The sequence below is a fragment of the Heloderma suspectum genome, chromosome 9, assembly GCF_057233095.1.
Source record: "Heloderma suspectum isolate Gila_16-S chromosome 9, 16-S_ref, whole genome shotgun sequence".
NCBI classification, from domain to species: Eukaryota; Metazoa; Chordata; class Lepidosauria; order Squamata; family Helodermatidae; genus Heloderma; species Heloderma suspectum.
In genome coordinates, this window is record NC_139466.1 from 37,842,155 (window position 1) to 37,869,629 (window position 27,475).

General features: G+C 46.9%; 1 protein-coding gene across 1 annotated transcript in view; it reads right to left on the minus strand.

The window, feature by feature from the left end:
* TRPC5 (transient receptor potential cation channel subfamily C member 5) overlaps window positions 1-27,475 on the minus strand; it is a 220,095-nt gene that overhangs the window by 23,808 nt on the left and 168,812 nt on the right. Inside the window, exon 6 of the mRNA XM_084813356.1 lies at window positions 14,891-15,086. Coding sequence (XP_084669482.1) covers window positions 14,891-15,086 — 196 coding nt within the window. The remainder of the gene's footprint in view (window positions 1-14,890; window positions 15,087-27,475) is intronic.

Here is a 27,475-nt window from a genome sequence, read left to right on the forward strand (position 1 = left end):
GCCCTTCTTCCATAAGGAACAAAACCAGAACAAATAATGCAAACCCATAATAATTGCAGAATAAGGCTGCAATCCCAAACACATTTGCTTGGGAGGAAATCCCATTGAACTCAATGGGCCTTACTTCTGAGTGAGCATGCATAGGATTGCACTGTAAATTATGTAAACTAAAGCAAATAATTCAAGGTTGCTCAATGTGCATTTACTTATGCAAGCTCAGCATACATTTTTTTCTTGTCAGTTTAGATTTCCTGAGTGCAGAATGTTTTCCCCCCCACACAGCCCTGAGGAATGAATGAGTGATTGACAAGTCTCCATCGGTATTTCTTGTTATGTTGACATATTTGTTGTATTTTGACATATATTTAGTTTATACCTATCTAGGGATGTTGGAGAAATCTGCAACAGAATCAAATGAGTTCTGATATCCATGAATAGAATCAAATGAGTTTGGATTTCTATGAATCTGACCTGTGGATCCTGCAGTGGACTGACTTTTCTTGAGTTGCACGGATCCTGCAGACTTACAAACTGTTTTTCTTTTTTTTAACTTTCCGGAATTTTACGCAAATTTAATCATAGAAAAATACATTAAAAAAACACCAGCTGAAAATGTGTATTTCCCTCATAGGCTAAATCATGAAAATGCAAAGGTGGTGGGGGGGATATGTGCATTTTGGGGGGATATGTGCATTTGGAGCAATTTGTGCATTTGGGGGATTTGCATATTTTTGCAAGTGTGAATTTGTGTAAATTCAGAAAATGGGGGGGGGGGAAATGATTCCATCAGTGAGAAGACAACAGAAGCAAAGGCACATAACAATCTGCAAAATACAGATGGAATGGATTTCACAAAATCCATACATTCCTATTTCTAACCCCCTTTCCCAAGTGCAATGATGGCCACAATTGAATCCAATGCTACAGAGGATACTTACAAGAAAACAGGAAAACAATAGATTGGGTAGCCTAATTGTAAGTCCCCATTCCCAAAATCAAGACGTGTATATGCTGTGCATGGGAGAGGCATTTTTATATTTAATTTTACTTGCAAAACTTTGGGACCACAGCAAGATTTCTTAGGGGCAAACTGGTAGGAGAATGAGTGAGCTAAGGCCATGACCACACCAGTGAAAAGTGGGTCCTTTTCTTCTTAGTGCATTCTGACAGGGGTCCCCAACCTTTTGAGGTTGATGGGCACAGTTGGAATTTTGAGCGAGTGTTGTGGGCGCTCTCCCAAAATGGCAGCCATGGGGCGGCTTGTCCACTCATAATGCCCCTTGAGAGGCTGCTGTGTCATCAACACTGTTGTTCTGTGGGGCTTTCTGGGGGTGGGAAATGGCAGCCTGCAGTTGGTGGCTGCTTGGGGAAACACCACAGCTGGAGATGTGAAAAAAGCCATCAGTGAAAATAGTAGGCAAATTTGGCCCCCTCTTCTAGCCATCTCAAAATACAGTCAGACATTATCCTCAGAGAGTCTTATTGAAAAATGTCCAGTCTTTGGTTTCCTTGAATGTTCTCATCTTCAGTTACTCAGCCACTGGCCCAAATTTTTTAGGTGCCTTTGGCTTCTGAGCCCCTGGATTACTGCAACCCTGATGAGTAATAGCTGGTGTAGATTATGGCTCTTGTCTATTATTTTTAGCTTTTCTTTTAGCATTTGGCCATTTTCCCAGGCAAATCTCTTTAATTATATAGATCTGGTTTTCAGGGTTAGGAGGAAAGAAAGAAAAGGTTGTGGAGGAAAATGGGAGAGGGAGGCAGGGCTGGCTTGCCTTCTGTATCTTATTTTGCTTAATTAATTCAGCAACAAGAGAGCATGTTAATTTTGCTTGACTCAAGGATGAGAGAATGCGCTGGGCGCACGCCTCTGTTGCTTCTTCCCAATAGCTCGATTTCCATCATTTAGTAAAGGGGCTCCCTTGTGATGCCATTTTGCCTCTAATTTGGCACATGAGTTGTAAAAAAAGAAAAGAAAAAGGTAAGGTAGGAGGAGAGAGAGGCATCAGTAAGATTAACACGAACAAATTTATTTTCAGAAGGGCAATTAAAAACTGGAGCTCTCTGGGCAATTGGGCAGACAGCATTTCCCAGGTTTGTTCTTTTATTGTTCTGTAGCAGCCTTCGTCAACCTGGTGCCCTCCAGATGTGTTGGGCTACAATTCACATCAGCTCCAGCTAGCATGGCCACTAGGCATGCTGGCTGGGGGTGATAGGAGTTGGGGTCCAACACATCTGGAGGACCACAGGTTGGGGCAGGCTGTTCTGTGACTTCACACACACACACAGACGCACACATGTGCACACACACAGCCCTCGGTTCCACTCTTCTTTGATTCCAGTTTAACCTGGAGAATTTTCTAAATGAATCCCAGATTTGAAGAAAAAGCACAGCTTGCCACAGCCTTAATTTCATTTGAGGCTTGTTCCTGGTCTGTATTATCAATGTGCCTGTGCACACCGAGAAAACCCTGCAAAGAAAGAAAAAGGAAAAAAGCAATCCGGATGCGACATTGCGTATGATCGCCTCCAGATTGCTTTTTGTGCAGTGTTTTACTGATCCGAACATGCGCTCCTGTGCACTGGTAACACACCACACAAAAAACAATCCCGATTGCACCCATATGTATGACCATCACATCAAAACGGCTTTGTTGCAGGGTTTTCTCAGTGGGCGCAGATGCATCAGTGACATCAGGAGTGGGGGAGGCATAAATGAACAGAAATAACGGAGAGCTGCTACGAGGCTCGACAAATTCCAGATCTTTTTTTTTAATGGAAAAATGGAGAATTCCTGCTCCTCACCACTGTTTTCCATGCTCTAGGCCTCTGTACCAGATCACAGAATAATAGGGTTGGAAGGGGCCAACAAGGCCATCGAATCCAACCCCCAGATCACACCACCGTCCCAGGGAAGAGGCCAAGACGTGCAGAGGCGAATGCTCCTCCTTCTTCTCCCCCTTTTCACTGCAGCAGCAAGACCAAGAGGCTCCAGGGACTGGCAGCGGGCCCCTGCTGGGGTGTGCCCAACCATGCCAACTTCTGAGGCTGGCCCTGGCTGCTGCTCGCTTCCCTCCTCCTTCTCCCAGATTAGGCAGATGTGACGTCTCCTCCCCACCCCTTGCTCTCAGGCTTGCCTTCCCGCCAGTTCTCTGAATGAATGAGCAGGCCGCAACAGTGGTGACAGTGTGGAGGAGGTGGGGCTGCTGTGTGTGTGTGTGGGCTCACCAGAGGGAGGGTCTACTCGAGGCTCCTTCCCCAAGGCCCTGCCAGAACTTGGAAGCAATGCCAAATATTAATGCAATACCATTGGGTTTTTGCATGCTTTGCAGAGGAGAGAGAGAGAGAGAGATCGATTCTCTGGCTTGAACAAAAAACAGCATCTGAAGTTAGAACACATTGGCTGGATCCATTTGGAGACTCAGCCAGCAGCTCATGAATATTAAACAGCCTTGTTCAAGTCCACAGGTGAGATATAATTAGGCTGAAGCGGGCAATAGAGACAAGCAGCCCTACATCGTCACATGCAGAGCTTTCGCTTGCTCCCAGGGAACAATGAAGCCTCCCTTCCATTCCAGGGATGCATGCAGAGCTGAATTACACAAGGAGGCCCCAGCGCTGCTCTGGATGGAGGGTGATACACGTTTGATGGCTGGGGGAGGGGACTGTGGAGGAAAATGTGTCCCTCCCGTGTCAGAAATGCTGGTGAGCACATGGGATGTAATTATAAGGTTGCTAACTACTGGAAGAAATGTTTGCCCTCGGGACAAGACACTGTGGAATGAAATGTAGTGTGTGTGTGCGTGTGTGTGAGAGAGAGAGAGAGAGAGAGAGAGATCGATCAGGAGCACAATGGGACCTAGAATCCTCTGAGTTTACCATGCTTCTCTGGGTACTGATCAGAAATAATACTTAACATGTATAATGCGCTTTCAAGTGTTCACATAAGTTTTGTTTTGTGGCAATCCTTACAACAACAACAACCCTGCAAGGAAGATCAGTCTTGTTACCCCCACAGTACACATGTGTTCATGTGTGCACATGCATGTGGGTGGGACTGAGCCTGAGAGACAGTGGCTTGTCAATGGCTAGTTAGTAAGTTCATGGCAGAGAAGATTTGAACCATGGGCTTTCTGAATAGTAGTTTAGTCTCTTAGCCACTGGACTATGTCAGCCCCTGGTTGAGCCTTCCCCATGGTCCACTCAGGCTCATCCAAAGGAACAGGGGTGGCAGCTAAGGCCCAGTTTGCACAAGGAAGAGCAGGACAGGCTCTGAGTCCCAGCACACGCCCAATGATGTCATTGGATAGGGTGGCCATGCATCCTATGTGTTTGAACGGCTGTCGGAGGACATGCCTCTATTCGAAGGCACCCCCTATTTAGAGTGGCCACTTGTGAATTGTCAAAAAAAGAAAAGAAAAAAGAGAGAGGACAAAAGAGTACACCTTTGCATAAAATTTGAATATTCTCATGTATATGTATGGATGCAAATTTAGAAATAAGTGATACAGTACATTTCACCATAGTGTAGAAGACCGTGACCAGGGGACCTCCTGTGTGCCTTGCTCAGTCTGCTGTCCAGATGCTGTAGATGGGCAACTCCAAGGCCCAACTCTTCCTTCTGATGGTTCTGTTTCTTTAAATTGGACTTTGACTGGACTTCAAATAGAGGCTGCCTTCAAAATAGAGGACAGTCCTCTGGCAGCCCTTGAAACAGAGGACTATCCTCTGTAAAAGAGGACATGATGTGGCCACCCAAGGGCTCTATTTGAAGGGCTGCCCTGTCCAATTCCAGTTCAGAGAGAAGGGACCATCAGAAGGGAGAGCAAGAAGGAGCCCCGAAGTTCCTCATCAACAGCAGCACCTGGACAGGAGTGAACAGCCAACATAACACCTGGTCACACTCTTACCCACTAAGCTGAAATTCTGGCATTTGTAATTATTTCCAAATTTGAATAGGTACACCTGCATTAGTATATGCAAATGTTATGCAAATGTGTGCCCTCTTTTGACGCAATGGGCCTCGGAGGCCTGTGGTGGCCGTTTCAGCCCCATTTCAGAATCTGCAGCCTTGACATGGACACCCAAAAAGGGCTGCAAAAACCAGACTCACCTCCCAGCCAGGATCAGCTTCTGATCCATCCCACCACTACTCGCAACTCACACATAGTGCAGGGGTGACCAACATGTGGCCCTCCAGATGATGTATGGATTGTGTAAAATCCGTTCCGTCTGTTTCACCGACTGTCAGGCGCGTTTCGTTCCGCAGTCCACCCATCAGCGGAATTGGATGTTTTTTTAGTTCCTGGATTTGTGCAAATACGGATTTCTGCAAATTTGCATGTGGGAAAATGTGCAATTCCCCCCCCCCCAAATGCGCACCCCCCCCCCCCAAATGTGCATCTTCATGCCTTAGCCTATGAGGAAATGCACATTTTTTGGCCGGGTTGTTTCTTTGCGTATTGTTTGACAATGAAATTAAGGAAGTTAGAAGAACAGTGCACAAGTCAGTGGACTCTGCCTGACAGGAGAAAAGCCGGCCTGCTGTGGAATCCAGCGGTCGGATTCATCAAAACCCCAACTCATTTGGTTCCGTTGCAGATTTCTCCGGCATCCCTATGATGGGCTGCAGCTCCCATCCTCCCTCACCATTGGCTATGCTGGCTAGGGCTGATGAATGTTGCAGTCCATCAACACGTGGAGGTCCATGTGTTCCCAACCCCGGCTTTCGTGGCACAAGTGGGCTCACTCTGGGCAACAAAGCCTCTTCCCATTCTGTCTGGAAAACAAAACAGAACAAGAGTCTCTTCCTGCAGCCTATTTCCAGACCAGCCTGTGCTCTTCCTAGAGTGGCGAGGTGTCCTCCTTTACAGAGGACAGGGTAGGCTGAGGACAGGCCTCTGTTTGAAGGTATCCTGTATTCAAACTGCTGTCCACCAATCTAAGGAAGGCTCCAAAAGGCTATAAGGTGGCAGAACAGGGGCCTTGAAGCTGCTCACAACTCACCTGGTCACTCTTCTCAGCTGTGGTGGGATGTACAGAATGTCTGTTTGAATTTTAGTCACTATGTCTAAATATATACCGATGCCAGTGGAGGCTGGTGGCTCTGAGTTTGGTGGGGCTCCAAATCCATTCCAGGTTTCAGTCAGAACTGGCCAGAACTCCAAAGGAGCTATCCAAGATGATGAACCTTGTCCCCAAAATGGCTTCAGCACCTTGAATTCCTCCTTAGACTTCTGGTGGGTTCTGACTAGAACCTGGATTGGATTTGCAGCCCCACCAAAAGAGCCATCACCCTCCACTGACTGATGCATATAAATTTGCATATTCAAATGTTATGCTAATTGGTGTCCTCTTTGATCCTCTTTTTTTGGCAATCTGTAAGTGGCCACCCTAGCTCCTCCAGAGGCGGGCTGAGACTTTACCTTCACAAAATGGGACCGGCACCTTCGTTCTACAATAAAAGAAATTGACAGTACATTTTAGAGGCTGGCTCTGGAGTTAGTGACTGATCTCCAAAGGCATCCAATTTTGGGCTTCATCCCTGTCCCAGATCGCCACACCAGACATCAGGAAGGACTCCTTCATTCTGAAGGCAGGCAAGCGATGATGACAGTGGGGGCTGGAATGTGCCTGATCGCGCCCAGACTCATTACCCACACTGTTACTTTCTATCACTGATGAGTGATGGAGTCACCAGGCCAATCCTGCCTCATGGAGATAAATCCCACTGTCCTTCTTTTTGTCATCATGATATATTCCATCTGTATTCACACAGCAACGCTACTTCTGTCATCATGTCTTGAAGGATATTTAGATGAGGAAATCCATCCGTGCAGAAAACCCACTGAGTGCCATTCAGGGTTGCGGGGACAGGGACTTCATGACCTGACCTCAGGTGATTGTCAAAGCCCCCCAAGACTCATTCACATGCTGAAGCACAAAGGTAGATAGCATTTTGCTCTCTGAGTGAGATGCACTGATTTCTGTGATCGAATATCAACTAAATTTTTTGACACAGAAAGAGAGAGAGAGAGAGAGAGAAATGCAGGTTGGTGCAGTGAGACGATCAATAATTATTTTGCCTCAAGGTGCCCTGAAGGGAGCAGACGGCTACTGAAGTTTAAAATAGCTTTGCCCAAAAACAAAAACAAAAATCTTGCAGTTCAGTTACGCTGCCTTTCCCCTTAAGCAGTGCAGGGGTTGTGCTGGCTGCTTGTCTTATTGTGTCTTGTTCAGCTGTTCTGTTGCCATCATTACAATGTGCAGCCAGGGAACAGTCCTTATGTACCCACCCAGAACTATCCAGCTATTGGGTGCAACGACAGATGAAGAACTTAGAATGGTGGCCTAGATGACAACGAGGAAACAAGGCAGGCTTTAGATGGGGAATATTTTCTGTTTACAGGGAGAGGATGTGCACAGCATGGTGTGGTGGTTAGAGTGTCGGACTGGGATCTAGGAGATCCAGGTTCTAGTCAGAGGTGTGTGCAAATGGCCTCTTGAAATTCTTCACCCTATTTGTGGGCAGAGAAATTGGGGAAACAATTTCACTGAATGTATCCAGGGGGAGGAGAAATTCTCCAACAGTTTTTTACAGGTAAGGGTCACCAGCGGCATGAATTGTAGCACAGCTTGCTTCTTTCTTCCTAAGGGTTTTTGTTTTTTTGTGCTGGCACTGCAAGTGGCAACAACATCAGCTGTGTGGGCAGGCTGTCCCCCATTTTGCAACCCCTTGGTATTACCTCCATTGCTCTGCAGCCTCCCAGGTTGCCTGCACTTCTTGATCTGAAAAAGCCCAATGGGAGGAGTTCCCTAATGATGTCTTCCTCTGGGAAGTGTGGGAAGTTGAGGAAGCTGCAGGCTGCCAGAGAGATGATTGTACGATGCAAGACAGGACATCTGCACACACTCCTTGGTGACCTCCTAAGTAAGCTAAGCCCCCGAAACCCAAATCCAACCCATGAGAATGACTCCAAATTTTTCTTCACCGTTAAATTTCTTTTCAAAACCAATTTCTTTTCTATCAGATTTAATAAGAATGATCAAAAAACTGTGGGAGAAATTTTCAGCACAGCACAGCAATAGTTCTAGTCCCCACCCAGCCATGAAGTTCATTGGTGACTTTGGGCCTGTCACCAATTCTCAGCCTAATCTACCTTACAGGGTTGTTGTGAAGATAAAATGGAGAGGAGGAGGGCTATGTAAGCCATCTTTGGTTCCTTGCAAATGGGAAAAAGGTGGGATATGATAAAAATAACCACTGCAACATTTTGTGTACTTCTACGCAAAAATAAATAAATAAATAAATAAATAAATAAAATGACCTTTGCATCTAAATGTGTGCTCAGAATCGGCACCAACACACAAATGTGTAAACTGTGACCTTTTCATTAACAAAAAGGAAAAATGCACAGCGGGATCAACAAATTGGGATCTTTTCCATTGACTAAAAGGAAGGCTGTTCCAATTGCCCCTGTTTTAATTAACACAGTTGCTCAGGAATCCTGCGACTGGATTCATCTTGGAAACTATCTTTTCTTTAGAGATCTCTGCAGGCATTTATTATAAAAACTGACCCCCGAAGAAGGGCACTACGCAGGGCCGAAACACATGGGGCTACTTCTTGGAATAAAACCACATCTGTTGTTTCAGCATCCTAAGATTTCGAATCTTTATTTCACTGGGTCATTTTGGATGTTCTCCAGTCTTGTGCATTACTGAAAGAAAGGGGGCAGGGGGAAATCACGCAAATAAAAGGAATGCAAAGTGCAGCAAGAGCACACTCGGTAGGCCTTGGTCTGGCCAGCAAGGGGATTGTCACGTTCTGCAGTCGGTGTGCCTTGCTACCAGGCCTGGGCCAAACACAGAGGCAAACCAAATTCATCCTGGAGTGACAGTCGTGTAGAGCCCCTTAGGCTCCCATTGGTTCCTCCAGCCACCTGCTTCAGCGGAGCTGAAGAGCTACAGTACCCTCTCTGGCCACGACTGGGGTGGCCCCTGCAGCCCAAGGGAAATCAGGCCAGCGACTCCTTCGGCCTGTGGGCTGCCTTGCTAGTGCAAGGAGGAAGGTAGCTGGTCCCACCGCCTGCTTTGAGCCCCTTGATACCTTACAGTTACTCCGGATCACGGGACACACATCACTTACACCTTTGGTGATAAGAAATGCTGGGTATGCATTCTTGAGCCGTATATTTAAAGCACATTGGTGGACCACAGGGATTCCAGTAAAAATAGACAGATATAGATATAGGTACAGATATAGATATAGAGCAGGGATGGGAAACCTCTGGCCCACAGGTCAGATCCGGCCCACAGGGGTTCCACAACTGCTCCTCTAGTACCTTCTCCCAGGTACTAGAGGCACACCCCATGCTCAGCTTTTTTCTAGCACTGAGCAATCGCTCCATGCCCCTCTCTGCCCAAAGAAAGGAATCAGATGACAGGGGCGGGCCTTTGGGGAAAGGGGCGTGGCTCCAAGAGGAAAGAGCCAATCCTCTGATGTCATCTAGGCACCAGGGGTGTCCTAGGAGGACATTTGGCTCCCAGGGCCAGGACACCTCTGTAATACAGATATTCCATTCCCGTACATAAACGGAAATCAGCCCAGCCTGCCTTAACGGCACAGCTTAAGCCTTAGATATTTTTTTTTTTCATTTTATTCATTAGATCTCTATAGCCTACAACTGGCAATTGCCCTCAGGGTGGTTTACAGTTATAAAACCCAACAACAACCATGTAACAAAAATACAACAGAAGTATCAAAATAATGCAATAGTAAACATTAAAAACATTTTAAAAATATTAATCACATGTGCCGGTGCGCTTGCTATTATTTCTTATCAAGGAGTAACATCGCGCCATAGACCCCCAAGTTCCAAAACCCAGGAACTGTTTTGTTCCCAGCTGCTTTAGGAACTTCCTGCAAAATTTAGAATCTCTTCAGAGTTGCTATATATCAATATCAGGGCTGGGATAAAGCCGAGAAAGGTGCTCTTTCCGTGTCACAAAGACAGAGAGAGAGAGAGAGAGAGAGAGAGGGAGAGTTGATTCTTCTGTCTGTCCCTGATGTCCTGCCAAAAGCCCAGTGTCACCAAAAATACTGAATACTGTGCCCAGTTCTGCATTTAGGTATTCAAGCAAGCGAACTAGGACTCAAATGAGGACTAGGACTAAAATGAGGACTAAAACAAGGCCTAAAGGACGACTAGGACTAAAACAAAGGCTAAAATGAGGAGTAGGACTAAAACGAGGACTAGGACTAAAATAAGGACTAGGATTAAAACAAGAACTAAAACGAGGACTAGGACTAAAACGAGGACTAGGACTAAAACAAGAACTAAAACAAGGACTAGGACTAAAAGGAGGACTAGGACTAAAACAAGGACTAGGACTAAAACGAGGACTAGGACTAAAACAAGAACTAAAACAAGGACTAGGACTAAAACAAGAACTAAAACAAGGACTAGGACTAAAAGGAGGACTAGGACTAAAACAAGGACTAAAACAAGGACTAGGACTAAAAGGAGGACTAGGACTAAAACAAGGACTAAAACAAGGACTAGGACTAAAACGAGGACTAGGACTAAAACAAGAACTAAAACAAGGACTAGGACTAAAAGGAGGACTAGGACTAAAACAAGGACTAAAACAAGGACTAGGACTAAAACAAGAACTAAAACAAGGACTAGGACTAAAACGAGGACTAGGACTAAAACAAGAACTAAAACAAGGACTAGGACTAAAAGGAGGACTAGGACTAAAACAAGGACTAAAACAAGGACTAGGACTAAAACGAGGACTAGGACTAAAACAAGAACTAAAACAAGGACTAGGACTAAAAGGAGGACTAGGACTAAAACAAGGACTAAAACAAGAACTAGGACTAAAACGAGGACTAGGACTAAAACAAGAACTAAAACAAGGACTAGGACTAAAACAAGAACTAAAACAAGGACTAGGACTAAAACAAGAACTAAAACAAGGACTAGGACTAAAACAAGAACTAAAACAAGGACTAGGACTAAAAGGAGGACTAGGACTAAAACAAGGACTAAAACAAGGACTAGGACTAAAATGAGGACTAGGACTAAAACAAGAACTAAAACAAGGACTAGGACTAAAACGAGGACTAGGACTAAAACAAGAACTAAAACAAGGACTAGGACTAAAAGGAGGACTAGGACTAAAACAAGGACTAAAACAAGGACTAGGACTAAAACGAGGACTAGGACTAAAACAAGAACTAAAACAAGGACTAGGACTAAAACAAGAACTAAAACAAGGACTAGGACTAAAAGGAGGACTAGGACTAAAACAAGAACTAAAACAAGGACTAGGACTAAAACGAGGACTAGGACTAAAACAAGGACTAGGACTAAAAGGAGGACTAGGACTAAAACAAGGACTAAAACAAGGACTAGGACTAAAACGAGGACTAGGACTAAAACAAGAACTAAAACAAGGACTAGGACTAAAACAAGAACTAAAACAAGGACTAGGACTAAAAGGAGGACTAGGACTAAAACAATGACTAAAACGAGGACTAGGACTAAAACGAGGACTAGGACTAAAACAAGAACTAAAACAAGGACTAGGACTAAAAGGAGGACTAGGACTAAAACAAGGACTAAAACGAGGACTAGGACTAAAACAAGAACTAAAACAAGGACTAGGACTAAAAGGAGGACTAGGACTAAAACAAGGACTAAAAGGAGGACTAGGACTAAAACAAGAACTAAAACAAGGACTAGGACTCAAAGAAGGACTAGGACTAAAACAAGGACTAAAACGAGGACTAGGACTAAAACAAGAACTAAAACAAGGACTAGGACTAAAAGGAGGACTAGGACTAAAACAAGGACTAAAACGAGGAGTAGGACTAAAACAAGGACTAAAACAAGGAGTAGGACTAAAACAAGAACTAAAACAAGGACTAGGACTAAAAGGAGGACTAGGACTAAAACAAGGACTAAAATGAGGACTAGGACTAAAACAAGGACTAAAGTGAGGGCTAGGACTAAAAGGAGGAGTAGAACTAAAAGGAGGACTAAAAGGAGGACTAGGACTAAAACAAGGACTAAAAGGAGGACTAAGACTAAAAGGGGGACTAGGATTAAATGAGGTCTAGGACTAAAACATGGACTAAAATGAGGACTAGGACTAAAATGAGGGTACAGTTCTAGGGCACACCCATGAGGTAGAGCTCTATTCCTTCCTATTCTTCTGCTTGTGCTGGAGAACCTTCTTCATGGGGATTCTGCCTTGAAAAACCAATTTGAGCCCTAGAAGGGTATCTACTACTAGGGATGTCAGAGAAATCTGTTTGGGGGATGGAGTCTGATGAGTTTTTCTAGGCTCAGCCCCCTGGGCTTCATTTCAATTTCCAGTGCAGTGCCTGACTCAATCTGCAGTGAGTTGGGCCAGTTTGTGGATTTTCTGGGAATTTTGCACATGGGGGGGTGTTCTGCAATTTGCACAAATTTTGAGTAATTTGCACACATTCCAGCCAAATTTGTGAAATTTGCACAAATTGAAGAACCTTCCCCTCCACACAATGCACAAAAGAAGTTCGCCGAGTTCAGAGAACAGCCTGCAGCTCAGCTCGCAGACCCAAAGTGAGTCATCCACTCTGCCAAACTGTGGCAAGCCAAAAAAGTACCAGATTTCCCAGCGATGAACATCCCTATGGACAGTAGAGTAGACTCAAAGTCCAGCTCACTGCCCTGGAAGCTCATGGAACAACAACACTTCGATTTTAATATAGTACTTCCAGAGTACAGAAACTGCTTCACATTGGCAGTACCCGTAAAAAATCAAAATATAAAGGTGCATAGCGCAAAACCCCCTGCACCTATTTCTCTGATATCTGGCAGGCATTACTCTTTTCTGAGCAGCTTCTATGCCTACAAATGTCATCCAGTTCTGACCAAGAGAAAATAAGTTATAAGCCATTTTTGGATTACCCATGATAGTCAATAGGAAACCTGAATATTGGATTTCTGACCCTCGACTTCTGTTCAGTACCGGGTTAAAGTGGGCTGACTCTGAATTGGTCTGGGCAGAAGCAAGCATTTTTCTGAAGTGTTGAATCATAGAATCATAGAATAGTAGGGCTGGAAGGGGCCTACAAGGCCATCGAGTCCAACCCCTTGCTCAATGCAGGAATCCAAGTCAGAGCATCCCCAACAGATGGCTGTCCAGCTTCATCTTGAATGCCTCCAGTGTGGGAGAGCCCACCACCTCCCTAGGTCATTGGTTCCATTGTCAGGGTCAAAGCTGATGTGGTGGTCTGTGTACATTCCTATTTTTCATTATTATTCCCATATTGCAAATGGGGAGACTGAGTCGCAGACTTGCCTAAGATCATCCAGTATGTTCATGACAGAGACAAGAGTCAAACAATGGACTCCTTTGTTTCACACAGCTTAGTTGCTTTCTCACTATGCTTCACCAGCTCTTCAAGAAAGCAATGAGGTTGTTTAGAATTCTGATAGAATATTAGAAAGCATGGAAACCCATCCCAGGGAGAAGACCTAGGTGGGGCTGGGTTCGAAGCAGCGTCACCCTGTTCATTTCAAGAAGATTGTATTCCTATCCAGGGTTGAACTCTAAAAAATCACCCCACAGATGGTCAAGCTTGCTGCAGAAGCCAACTGTACACAACACTGATTGGCCGACATTCTGTGATGTCACCAAGAAACACACATACCTCAATCTCTGGAGCAGATTTGGGGCAGGGGGAGTTGCAATTTTCCTAAATTGATAAGGTGATAAATTGGCAGATAAGTATGAGGTCAAAGGCAGAGTGGGTCAGCTAAAATGTGACTGTTACTTATTTTAATCATACTCAGAAGAAAGCAGGGCAAGGCATGTCTACTCTGATGTAAGCAGAACTGAATCACTCAGCAGCGCTTTCCCAAATACTAAGCCTCTGCAGGTCTACTCACAAGTAAGCAAGATAAGCTCCCGCATGTCTGCTTATATGTAAGCAGGACTGAATCACTCTGCAGCACTTTCAAATAACACCCAAATACCAAGACACTGCACGTTTACTGAGAAGTAAGCATGAGTAGCATGTCTACTCACAAGTAAGTGGGGAAAGCCTGAGAAGAAATCAGGACTGAATCAGTCAGCAGCTTCCTCCCAGGCCCCACCCCTTCTACTTCACTGGGAAAAGTTCTTATCTCCAATTAGCTACTGGTTGGAGATAAGTGTTTTTTCCCATCCAGTAGGGAGGGTGAGGCCTGGGGAGGAAGATGGCAGGCTGGATGGGGGACCCTTGTGGGCTTGTGTATCCAGTCCATGGGCTGGAGGTTCCCCATACCTCTGCTATATGTTGTCCCTGCCGGCCATGTAGCTATTAAAGATGTGGAGCCAGTCAGAAAAATGGTGGCAGCCGGGCCCTCATTCAGCACCACAGGCGTGGTTCAACAGACAGGGATTCAAACCCAGACTTTGAAGAGCGAATGTTGTAAACAAACAAACACATGAGCACACAAAGTCCTCTGCCTGGATGGATGAATCTGTCAGTTCCATTTTCTCCCACATTCATTTAAAAAACAAACAAAACTCAAGTTTTCCTCATCCCGTTTATAAAGAAATGTACAAATTCTGGTAAGTTCTTATAAAGAAAAGTCACCCAATGAAATTCTCACCCAGCCCCAGCCTCAGCCCAGTGGCTGAGGGACATATTACCATGATTGTTCTCTTTCTAATATGGCTGACTTTATTTATCCACAGTCAAGTGCTAGTAATGATCAATTCCATCTGTTACACATATTGCATACGCACACGTGTGCCGTGCACACACACACAGAAAGAGAGAGAGAGAGAGCGCAAAGTGCATACTCGAAAGGAAACCAGAAAGGAAGCCCATCAGTTGACTTACTGCTATCAGCTGGTAGGAGTTGTTCATCATTGCTATGAGCATGTTTAGCAAGACCACCAGGGAGATGACGTTGTATGTGCCAAACATGGTTGCCCCAACAAATTCTGTAAATTCGTGTCTGGCTTTCACATTTGTGACGTAGAGATTCAACAGACCAAACACAGACCAGAAGAGAGACTGCAGAGTTTCAAAGAGCCTGCAAAAGACACATGATTCTTTACTGGTTGGGTCTGATTTAGGGTGACAGATGATATTTGATGGGTCAAATAACAGTCAAGCATTTAAAGGTTTACTTTCTTAGAACAGTAAGAAAAAACAGAGAGAGGCATGCTAATTCTCAAAGCTGATGTCTTTCAGAAGACGCAGAAGCTCGAAAGAGAAGCAGGGCAGCAGAACACATGGACCTTTCCACAGCAAATGCATTTGACTCTATGCTAGCCTTGAAACGAGATGACAGTTGCTTGTATGTGTCTACTTCTTGCTTCCTCCTGAGCCTGGGATTCCTGTTCTTTGTTGAACACAGCACCAGCAGCATATGGCTAGTAGGAGAAGGAAGACTCTGAGTTATCCTGGCTCATGCAGTTGCAGGAATCAAGGGAGTTGCCTCTGAGGGAGATGAGAAAAGGGTAAGCAAATGATTAAAGTGTATGCTGGCGTGGACCTGGAGCCGGAGACCACAGGCAGTATCCAACTGTGTCATTCCATTAGCACAAATGACCTTGTGCCAGCAGAAACTAGGTTCTGGACGATGTGCAAGAGAAGAATCCAACTGAAGTTGTGTTTGCACAACCACAGTTGTGCAAGCGGTTGCACATAATTCTTGTGCAACCTGTCATGCAACCGGTTGCACGACAGGTTGCACAAGTGGTCCCACAACCAGTTGCATAAGTGGTCCCAGGCATGGTCTGAAGGCTCATGAGACAGCTACCTTGCTGAAGCTACGCAGGTTGGGGTCTGGTCAGTGCTTGGAGGGGAGACCACCTGAGAACCACATGTAGCCTAGGGATGTCAGAGAATTCCGCCACGGATCTTGGTGAGGCTGAATGCCAGTGCATTCGGCCCCCCGAAATCTGTGGCGGAACGAAGCCCCCCCACCTGTGAAAGGCGCGCGAAACGGAGCACTTACCTGCTGCCGTTCGCGCTGCTTTGCAAATGGCGTCTGCGTCTGCAGCCGCCATTCGCTTCTTCATTATAGCTGTGATAGGCTACATAAATACTTACGTAGCCTTTCACAGCTAACGCAGGGATGCCATTTTCATCCCTGCGGAGGCTGTGATAGGCTGTGTAAGTATTTACGTAGCCTATCACAGCAAAAAAAAAAAAAAGGGAATGCAAATAGCGGCGGCTATGGCGGCCACCATTTGCATTCCCTTTTGTTTTGCTGTGATAGCCTATGTAAATATTTACATAGGCTATTACGGCAAAAAAAAAAAGGGGGGCGGAATGCAAATGGTGTAGTGGCCGCCATTTGCATTCCCTTTTTTTTTGCCGTGATAGCCTACGTAAATATTTACGTAGGCTATTACGGCAAAAAAAAAAAAAAGGGGGGGGAATGCAAATGGCGTAGTGGCCGCCATTTGCGTTCCCTTTTTTTGTGCGTGTGGCTATAATAGGCTACGTAAATATTTACGTAGCATATCACGGCAAAAAACAGGGACGCAAATGGCGGTGGCTACGGCCTGCAGGCTGCCCAGCAGCCAGATGTCCAGCTGTGGGTGGCCCCGGCCGGTGGCTCCGCGGAATCTCCACAGAGCGGAGCCAGCCAGAGAGAATTTCGGGGGGAGGGACGGAAAGCCTCCCCTCCCACTGTGAATGTCACCCTTCGAAAAGGTAAGTGACTTTCGTACATCCCTAAGTGTGGTGTAGTGGATCAAGTGTTGGCCTGGGAGCTGGGAGATCCGGGTTCTAGTCCCCACTCGGCCACAGAAGCTCACTGGGTGACTTTGGGCCAGTCACAGACTCTCAGCCCAGCCCACCTCACAGGGTTGTTGTGAGGATAAAGTGGAGAGGAGGAGGAGGACAGGGATCATGTACCCTGCCTTGGGTTCCTTGGAGGAAAAAAGGAGGGATATAAATAAATAAATAAATATAGCCACCTTGAGTTCCACAATGGAAGAAAGGTGGGATATAAATGGAATAAGTAGTAGTAGTAGTAGCAGTAATAATAATAATAATAAAAATAAATAATAAAGTGTAATGGGTGACTAGTGGGACCACGGTGGCTTAGTGGTTAAGACGCTGAACTGCAGACCGGAAGGTCGGCAGGTCAGCAGTTCGAGACCCGAGTGCTGCGTGACAGAGTGAGCTCCCGTCTTCAGTCCCAGCTCCTGCCAACCTAGCAGTTCGAAAGCAAGAAATTGCAAGTAGATAAACAGGCACCGCTTCGGCAGGAAAGGTAACAGCGCTCCGTGCATCTCGGTGTTCAGTCATGCCGGCTGCGTGACCACGGAAGCGTCTTCAGACAGCGCTGGCTCTTCGGCTTAGAAACGGGGATGAGTGCCACACCCTGGAGTCGGGCACGACTGGCTGGGGACACCTTTACCTTTTAATGGGTGACTGTGCAACAGAAAGCTCAGTGGAGTTTTCCTAGTGTGATTTGAGTTTGAGGAATGACCCTGCTGGATACTGCCCCCCGAGGGCTGCACATCCGCCATTGCTTTCAGGTAACCCCATTTTGTGAATAACGTTTGGCTCTCCTTCATACAGGGCTAGCATGAATGGTTGGCATTGTTGGCTGCCTGCCCGTATCCCAGCGGGAGGCCTGCCACTGAGCCGAAGCCCCTGCTGCTGCTGCCCCTCCCCGTTCCCATGTTGGTGACGCAAGGATGAGTAGGCGGAGCTGCAGGGACCAGCTGAATGGCTCTCCCATCCCATGGGTAGCTGCACTGTGGGGTTTTAAGGGGGGCACTGGGGGTGTCCTGCCTGAGGCTCCTCACCCCCAAAATATCTGGTATCACCACCCCTTTCACACAAGGGCGTTTATGACTTCGTGAAATATTTTACGATATTTAACTATAATCAGGTAATAATCTCCAGAGGGTCAGCCATATCAGTCAGTTGCAGCAAAACCAACAAAGACTCTTGTGAAACCTTAGAAACAAACCCATTTCTTCTGGCATAAGCTTTCCTGGACACTGTGGGGCGATAACACAGAGTTCATTGCAATGGTGAGAAGATTTAACATACATAGTCGGATTAAAAGCTCATGTCCCTATTCAAATCACTGGGAACAGAGCTGAATCTTTTGATGAATTGTACTTCAGCAGTTTCACATTGGTATCTGTCTTTGAAATTCCATTGTTCAATTCCATTGTCCATTGTCTCTGTAAGGTCATTCACAGAATGTCCTTGGACATTGAAATGTTGCCCTCCTGGTTTCTGAACATTGCCATTCCTGATGCCAGATTTGTGTCCGTTTATTCTTTTGCATACTGGCCTGGTTGCTCTAAGTAGGATGTAGAAGGGCATTGCTGGCAAATGATGGTGTATATTACATTGGAAGATGAGTACATGTATGAACCCTGATAATATGGATGACATTACTAGATCCTGTAATAGTGTTGCTGGATTAGATATGGGGACAGAGCTGGGATCTGGGACTGCCACAGAGCTGGGATCTGGTTCCTGTGGGCAGTATCCAACAGTGACATTCCGCAAACTCAGATAGCACTAGCGTAGCTCAGTTGAATCTTCCTGTTGTGCAAGCAGATGCCCATTACTCTTGTGCAAGTGGTTGTTCAAGCAGTTGCACAACCGGCTGCACAATGGGTGCAAAGCAGTTGCACAATCGGTTGCATAATGGCGCAAGTAGTTGCGTAACTGAAGTATAATGTGCAGTGGGTTGCGCAATGAGTTGCACAATGCATTGCACAAGCATAATGCAAAACTGCTTGTGCAACCACTCTTGCACAAATGTAACTTTAGTTACTGTTACGCATAGTTCAGAACTTAGTTTCCGTTAGTACAACATTATTTGCACTAATGGAATGGCACAGTTGGATACTACCCTGTGTCTGAATCTCTGTTGCAAGGCCTGTTGGTGGTGGCATCCTTTTCAGGCTGGGCAGCTGCCTGTAAGCAATGATAGACTACTACTGAAGACCAATGGACATAAGTGTCATTGTCCAGGATGGGTGGTAGGTAGATCATTGTGGACACATTTGAGTGGTCTTAGCTGGGAACTGTAGGTGACAACAAGTGGTGTTCTGTCATTTTCTCTTTAGGCTCAGTCCTGTGATGGACTATTCCTGGCCCTGTTGTAGATAGGGATGCAGGAGAAATCTGCTGCGGACTCAAATGAAGCCAGATTCCAAAGAATCGGACCTCTGGAGTCTGTGGTGGACTGGTTGCACTCACCTCTGCATCTGGAGGAGTTCCTGTGGGGTAGTTCTCCAGCTTTCTAAAAAAAGCGATATGCTAATGGCAGCTGCCATTAGCTTATTGTGGGAAAATTATAGCCGTAAATGGTGTATTGTACACCATTTGCGGCCATAAAGCACTTACTTTTACCTAAATACAGCTGTAAACAGATGCAATTTAGGAAAAAAGTAAGTGGTTTATGGCCACAAATGGCCTAAAATACGCCATTCATGGCTGTAATTTTTCTGTGATCGGCTAATGGCAGCCACCATTAGTGTTTTTTTTTTTTTTTAGAAAACTGGAGAGCCACTCTGCCAACTCTGGCAGATGCGGCAGGGCTCCAGAGGAATCCGTGGGTCCCCAAGCAGCCCAAATTGCCCCACGGCAGACCGCCCCTCCAGACTGGACATCGGGGGATTCGTACATCCCTAATTGTAGACCACGGATTTTGTGGTGTGTTCTGGATGGAAGCTGGAAGCACGTAGGTATGTGTAAGAAGAACATAAGAACATAAGAAGAGCCCTGGTGAATCAGACCAAGAGTCCATCTAGTCCAGCATTCTGTTCATGCAGTGGCCAACCAGTTGTCAACCAGGAACCCACAAGCAGGACACAAACACAACAGCACCCCCCTGCCCATGTTCCCCAGCACCTGGTGTACATAGGCTCACTGCCTGTAGTACTGGAGGTAGCACATAGCCATCAAGGCTACTAAGGCTAGTGTAGCGGTCTGTAGGTTTCTGGTATAGGATGGGGTTTATGCATCCATTATGTAGTTACACCGCTGTATCCAGAAAGTGAACCTGTTGTGTGGACTGTTCTATGCTCAGCTTAATGGTGGGGTGAAAGTTATTGAGGTCTGGTGGAACTTTGCTAGGGTTCTTAGGCCTGGCTATGAGTCTGGATAACCAATGAATCTCAGGTAGTCCTAACTGGGATATGGGAGACCATGAAGCTGTGTAGGCCATGACCGAGCTCCAGTTCCTTTTTGTACGAGAAAGCTTGTGACCAGCACAGTCCTCACCATACTGCTGATGTCTCATGTCCAACCCAAATCAGACGATACCGAATTCATTATAAAACTGGATTGCAAGGCGAGCCTCATCTGCCTCCAAACAAATTAGTTTCAAATCCAGGGGAGCAGGTGTACTGTTTTGCAGAGGACTGTCCTCTAGTGGAAGGGCTGCCAGAGGACCCTTCTCTGTTTGAAGGCATCCTCTGTTTGAAAGGCCATCCGGTCCAGCTCTGGCTTAAAGATCAAAGCCCATAAGAACTATTGTTGCCCATCAACAGTTAGCAGCACCAGGACAGCAGACCTAGCAGGTGGGTCACAGGTCAGGCTGCCAAGTATCCAGTGCAGGGTAGGAGGACAGCAGAGGCGATCGTCACCTCTGCGCTCCAGCCACCCTGCATTTCTGCTTGATGAGTGATTTCGCCCATCTGGCAGCAACACCTTGGAAGGGGAGGAGGCTAGAGCAGCCATAGGAAACAGTGTACCACAGCTGCCCTGGTCTCTTCCCCACCCCACCCCAGGGAACGCCCCCTTTTCCCTGTCTCGGCGCTTCATTTCCCAAGCATGGAGAGGTAGCCGAAGTGGTTCTCTCTGCACCGGCTATGAGGGGGAAAGGGCAGGGAGCGCGGATTCCTGGCTCTGACCTCAAAGCCAGGAAACTGTACCATTGTATGACACCCCCCCCACACACACACACACTGTCTAGGGGCCATAAGATTGCTCTCCCCGTAACACTTAAGCCTTTCTGAACTGGCGGTTTCTGCACACCACAACAGCTGGGCCATTCATGGGAATGCTAGATCCTAAGATACCTCCCTCTCTACTTCCAGTCCTCCCTGTCACCTGGGTGCACGTTATTCCAGCTGAGATCTAGGGTGGGTCATGCCTGATATAGTTCACGTAGTGAAACAACTTTCCTGGATTGCACCCTTGACGCCTAATCTAAAAATAGCCTACCTCTTAGGGTGGCCACTTATGAATTGCCCCCAGAGAGGAAATGGCATGCATTGCCAAAAAAGAGGACAAAAGAAGATACAGATTTGCATAAAATTTGTATAGGTTAATTCATAGGTATAGATGCAAGTTGAGAAATAATTATTATGGGTTGGATCCAGCGTCTGCCTTCCACAAGAGGGAGGTCTCTGTTTGCAGGAAGTTCCGCTGCCTGATTTTGGGGGATCCCCCTCCCCCACACCACAGTGCAGCCCGTTCAGCAGGGTCTCCTGACCCCCTGTGTACCATTTTCAGAGGACTGAAGGGGCTGCCGTGGGAAACAGGGGGCAGGGAAGTTTGCTTCTGACAGCACAGTTGATCCAGTGTCAATCTAGACCCAACACTACACGTTATTTAGGAATCCAGCACATCTCACCATATAGTGCAGAAGACTGTTACCAGGTGACCTGTGTGCCTGCCTGCTCAAGCTGCTGTCCTGGTGCGGCTAACTGCTGATGGGCAACAGCAGTTCTTACGGTTCTTTTCTTTAAAAGTTTAAAACTCCAAAACTGGAGTTGCACAGGACAGCCCTTCAAACAGAGGACACCTTCAAACAGAGGACAGTCCTTCAAATAGAGGCCTGCTCTAGGTAAAAGAGGACATATGGCAACCCTACTATCCCCAGTGCATGTGATAAGCAATTGTTTTCTCTCTTTCTTCCTGAGACCTGTGGAAATATTTGAATATTGTCAACCTGTCCTCTCCTATTCTTGTCTTTAGGTCTCTTCAATATCATACAAGGCAATGACTTTTTTTTTAAAGGTGAACTGCAGCTCCAGAATGAGGGCTGTAGAATGGGGGTTCCTAATTTTATCACATGAACATAAGAACACATGATGGATCAGACCAAGGGTCCATCTAGTCCAGCATTCTGTTCACACAGTAGAATGGGGGTTCCAAATTTTATCACATGAATGTAAGAACATATGATGGATCAGACCAAGGGTCCTTCTAGTCCAGCATTCTGTTCACACCGTGGCCAACCAGTTGTGAACCAGGAACCCACATGCAGGACATGAGTACAACAGCGCTCACCCACCCATGTTCCCCAGCAGCTGGTATACATAGGCAGACTGCCTCTGGAGGTAGCATGGTGCCATCAGGACCAGCAGCCACTCTGGCAGAAATTTGTCTACCCCCCTCTTAAAGCCATCCAAATTGGTTGCCATCACTACATGTTGTGGTAGCGCATGCCACGGTCCCACTACATGGTGCTGGGGTGGGGTGGGGTAGGTTAATCTTTTCCTTGAATCATTTTCCAATCCCTCCCTCCCTTCACCCTTTCTCACTGCTGTAATTTCTGCCTGCAGGCCAACCGCAGCTTCAGGGAGGGGGTGATTTAGATCAGGAAAACAGCGTCGTGTGTGGGGATGGGGGAAGTGGCATTGCTCCCATCACATTCAGATCTCCCCCTCCCCAGCCTCTGCTTGTAAATAATAGGAAAAGAAAAACACCGAGAGACCTCCTGCACCATGCGTAGTTTGGCCCTTAGCTTGACATTTGTAGAAACAGGACCCATAATGGGAGCAGCTGCCAAAAACGTGGCCAATGTGAGCACATTTTGGGAGTTCACAGCACGGCGTGGAGTTTAGTCTATATCTGCTTAGATGGCACAGGAACTGACTGTCCATACCGATGAAACTTCCAGTAGGGGAAATATCAAGCTGCAGCTGCCTTCTAAGGATTCCAAAGCAAAGAGAGTGTCAGACTTCATTTCAACAGTGCACAGTTATCTTCTTCTTCCTAGCGGCTTGAACAAAATCCACGCCAGTGATCATTCACACTTCACACAAAAAGGGGCTGCAGAAAGACAGCTCCTTCCTTCCAGTTACCAGCTGTGGCACTACAGAAAAATGGTGTGTATGTATGGGGGGTGGGGAGAAGGGTGGAGTAGGTTGTGCCTGTGAAAACGGTTCTGGAAACGCCATTCTGCAATGGGTGGGGGAGTCATTTTTCAGGGGTAGTTTTGCTGGTCCACATTCGCTGCCCCTGCACCACCTATGACTAGCATCCCTGACCACTGCTATGCATCCCTTGAAACCAGTCTTCCCCAACCTGACACCTTCCAGATGTGTATAACTGCAATTCCAGTCATCCACAGCCAGCATGGCCAAGAGGTTGGGGAAAGCTGCATTAAACTAGAGCCGTCTCTGAAAAGAGCCATGCCACAGCATTGTGCAGAGTGTAGGAACATAGGAAGCTGCCTTACGCTGGGTCATACCCTTGGTCCATATAGCCCAGTACTGATGACACTGACTGGCAGCAGTGGCTCTCCAGGCAGGATTTTTTCTAGCCCTACCTGGAGATGTCAGGGATTGAACCCAGGACCTTCTGCATGCAGAGCAGGGGCTCTGCCACTGAGCCACAACTCCTCCCCGCTCCCTGCCAAAGAATCCAGCTCCCTGCTAAAGGGTGCTGGGAACTGCACAACAGCATGATGGGTTATAGTAGAGGCTGGTGGGTCCAATTTCGGTGGGGCTGTAAATCTGTTCCAGGTTTCAGCCAGAACCAGCCAGCATTCTAAAGAAGCTGTCCAAGGTGCTGAACATATTTGGGGGTAGAGTTCAGCACCTTGGACAGCTCCTGCAGAGTTCTGGCCAGTTCTAACTGAAAGCCAAAGTGCATTCACAGCCCCACTGAAATCCAAGCCACCAGCCTCCACTGGTGGGTTAAGTCATCCTTTATGCTGTGGATGGCCGAGGGGTGGGGGTGGAGAGATAGATGTGATGTCCCTGTTTTCGGCAGTCCCTCCCCATGTTTTCCATGTTCTGACCCACAACTCCTTTGTAAATATATTTTCCAGATGGGCTATCAAAGCAAGAGACAATTTGCCAAGAACCGGGAGGCCGAAGCATAAAACTTGAATTATTAATGGTTTGACCTTCTGCTTGTCACCAAGGGATAGGACTGCTGGAGGACCTGGATCTTTTCAGAAAAGAGATTAAGAAGACCATCCTTGGGAAGTAATAAGCAATAGCGTGACAATGCCATATTTTAAGCCAGCAGAGCACCCGGGAACAAGCCCCGCTTGGTCTCTTCCGGAAGCGGCGGCGCCGATTAAGCGACTGCTTTTAGTCCGCTGCTGAAGAAGCGAGAGGAGCCAGCAGAGGCAGTTCGGCATCATTCTTCCATTAGGGGTGACTTCAGCGGAGCAAACTCAAAGTGGCATCGGGGGCCGACGGCAAACCCATCGCAGTGCTGCTCCTTCACGTCGGCCCACAGACATAATTTCTGGTTTCGCAGGCCGTCCATTCTTAGCAAGCCGTTCACGCTGAGCGTCTGTTCGAAGAGCAGAATGTCACTTGGCACCAGGGGTGTTAATAATGACTGTTTCGGCTTTTAAGACGAGGTCGGGAGAAGTTCTGAAGCCAGGCTCCAGCAGAAATGCAATTGCCATGCGTTCTCCCCGCCTGTAAAGAGGCTGCCGCTCTAATGGTCTCCCCCTGCTGCTTTGTTCTCTGCCACTCTCTTCCCCCTCACATTGCGTTGTATGCAGCCATTCCAACCCCCCATCCCCGTGATTGCCACGTTTCTCCTGTGTGTGTGTTCCGAAGCGGTTGTCAAGCCACTGAGTGTCATTGCTGTCGAGTGGCTCTCCGTAGATTTTCTTAAGCTCCCTATTGTATGTTGACACCCTGCTCGGAGATATGAAAATGGCTCTCTCTTATAGTCATAATGAAATGTCAGGATTCAAGTCATGTGGTCAGGGCTGCTGCTAAGTGTTGGCATGGTCAGGCACCTGCCCAGGGCCCCCATCCCAGCATGGGGGTACTGACAAGGAGGCCCCTGGACTTGCCCCTCCTCTTCACCATTGCAACCTGGTTGTTTACCTGCCTCTCGCTCCAGTCCAGGTCTACACCTAAAAATGTAAGACATGACTCTGGCAAGCGTGTGTAGAATTCAGTGACACTCATCAGAGTCAAGACTGGCTGGATTTCCACACTAAATACATTCCGGGTTTGCCATGGCCATTCTACGCATTAGGGGGGTGGCAACCCCAGAGACTCCCCAGCTTCAGGAGAAGAGGCCAAGGACTTGGAGGAAATGTGAGAGTGGAAGAGGGAACAGCCCTCAAGACTGACTCCAGACAACTCCACTTTCTTGAAAGCCCTCCACATCAGGAACTGCTCTTGCTACCATCATCTCGGCTTGAGGATGTCGCCAGGGCTGGCATCAAGGCTAGGCGTGGTTGGGCTTCTGCTGAGGGCCCTCACCCCAGCAGAGGCCCACTGACAAGAGTCCCCTGGAGTTGCTCCCCATCTTCACTGTTGCAACCTGCTTGTTCACCTGCCTCTCACTCCGGCCCAGTCAACAGTGGTGGTGAGAAGGAGGAGAGGAGGTGCCACGGCCTCCTCGCTCACCGGCTGTCTGTCTGTCAAGCAAGCAAATGGTAGCCATGGTGAGAAAGAAGATGAGGAGCGAGAGCAGCTGGTGACAATGGCAGTGAGAAGGATTGGATTTAGAACTGGACAAATCACAAGTGTACAAAATGGGAGGACCACACTATCAGAAGCAGAGGAGTGTGGGTTGCAGCAGCATTTCTATTGACCCAAAGCTTTTGCTAGAAGGAAGCATGAGCTGACTGGGCAAAAGAAAAGAGGCTGGGAGGGAGAATGTAGAAGAGGAATGGCTTACTGGCCAATTCTAAATCCTTTAGAGAAGGTAGACTTGGATTCCTGCATTGAGCAGGGGGTTGGACTCAATGGCCTTGTAGGCCCCTTCCAACCCTACTATTCTATGATTCTAGACTCACTGAGGGAGGGGCCCATGAGGGTCTCTTGTCCAAGGGCCCCCTGAAACCTGGAGCCAGCACTGTGTATGGTCCTGGGACAGCATGGGGTAAGCATTAGCTCTGCGCCTTCTACAGAATCACAGCTCTCCTTCCAACAAAATAAATGAGAAGGATCTCTGCCTCTTGCCTTCCTGTACTATATCTATATCTATATATCTCCAGTGCTGTGCTGACAATAGAACTGGATCGGTACAGACCTTTGAGCCACAGACAGCGTAATGCAGCAGTTGAGTGCATAGAAAGTGAGCTGGATGCTCCTGGTTAAAACCTGAGCTCAGCCATCCACTCAGCTGGTATCCTTGGGCAAACCACTATCTCTCCATCCCAGCTCTTGTCTGTAATATGAAGATAACGCTGCTGGCCTGGTGTTATGAGTTTGGCTGTCCCTGTTAGCCTGAACAGGCCTGTTGCTCCCATTTCATCTGACAAACAGGATGGGTGACAAGGGACTTAACCAAAGGGCTGGACATTTTGTCTTTGAAAGGCGATACTTGTCAGCATGTGTGTTGGGGGAAGGCAGAGAGCTCAAAGTGGGGAGAGGGAGGCTGCCTGAATTTATGCAAAGCATGACAGCAGCTACCCCTCCACTCCTATTGACCCCACACTGTTTGTTATTCAGGTTGGTTAACAATAATCAGAGTGTGTGTTTGTGTGTGTTTTAAATTATTAAAAAAAGAGATAGAATTAAATCACTGGTTAAAAAAAAATCTGTAATCAGGTTTTATTTTGGCTTCAAATGTCAGCTGTTAAGTGTCCCTTTAAAATAACCTTGTTTAAAATGATATCTGAATGCAATACGAACAAACGTATCAAAGTCTTTCCCCATAATCTCTTTAAAACAGAGTCCACGGCCATCTATCAAATACATTGAGTTAAAATCTGTTTTTGCTTTGTAAAAAAAGAGAAAAGAATGATCCAGGGACAAAAATATGTGAGTTTGCAGGATGAGCATTATAGATGAGACATGGCAGGCCATATTTTGAATGTATTACTGGGCAAATCATGAAGAACTAGACAGTGCCAGGTCCAGATTTTTGAGGGCCTTGGGCAAGACACCCTCCATGGGCCGCCTCCCTCAGTGGGTCCACCTTCTCATCACCATGGTCACCAGCTGCTCTTGCTCTTCATGCTCCCTTTCATCACAGCTACCACTTGCTTGCTTGGCAGACAGCCAGCGAGCAAGTTGGCCGTGGCATCTTCTGCTCCTTCTTCTCGCCACCACCGTTGTCTGGGCCTGAGTGAGTGGCGGGTGAACAGGCAGGTTTCAGTGATGAAGAGGAGGAACAACTCCAGGGGGATATCGTTACCTCTGGCTAGGGGATTCTGAGAGTTGTAGACCAACACATCTGGAGGGCACCAGGTTGTGGCAGGTTATGGTGCAGTTTTATGCAAAAACTAACATGGACAAACCAAGCTCAACCATACAAACT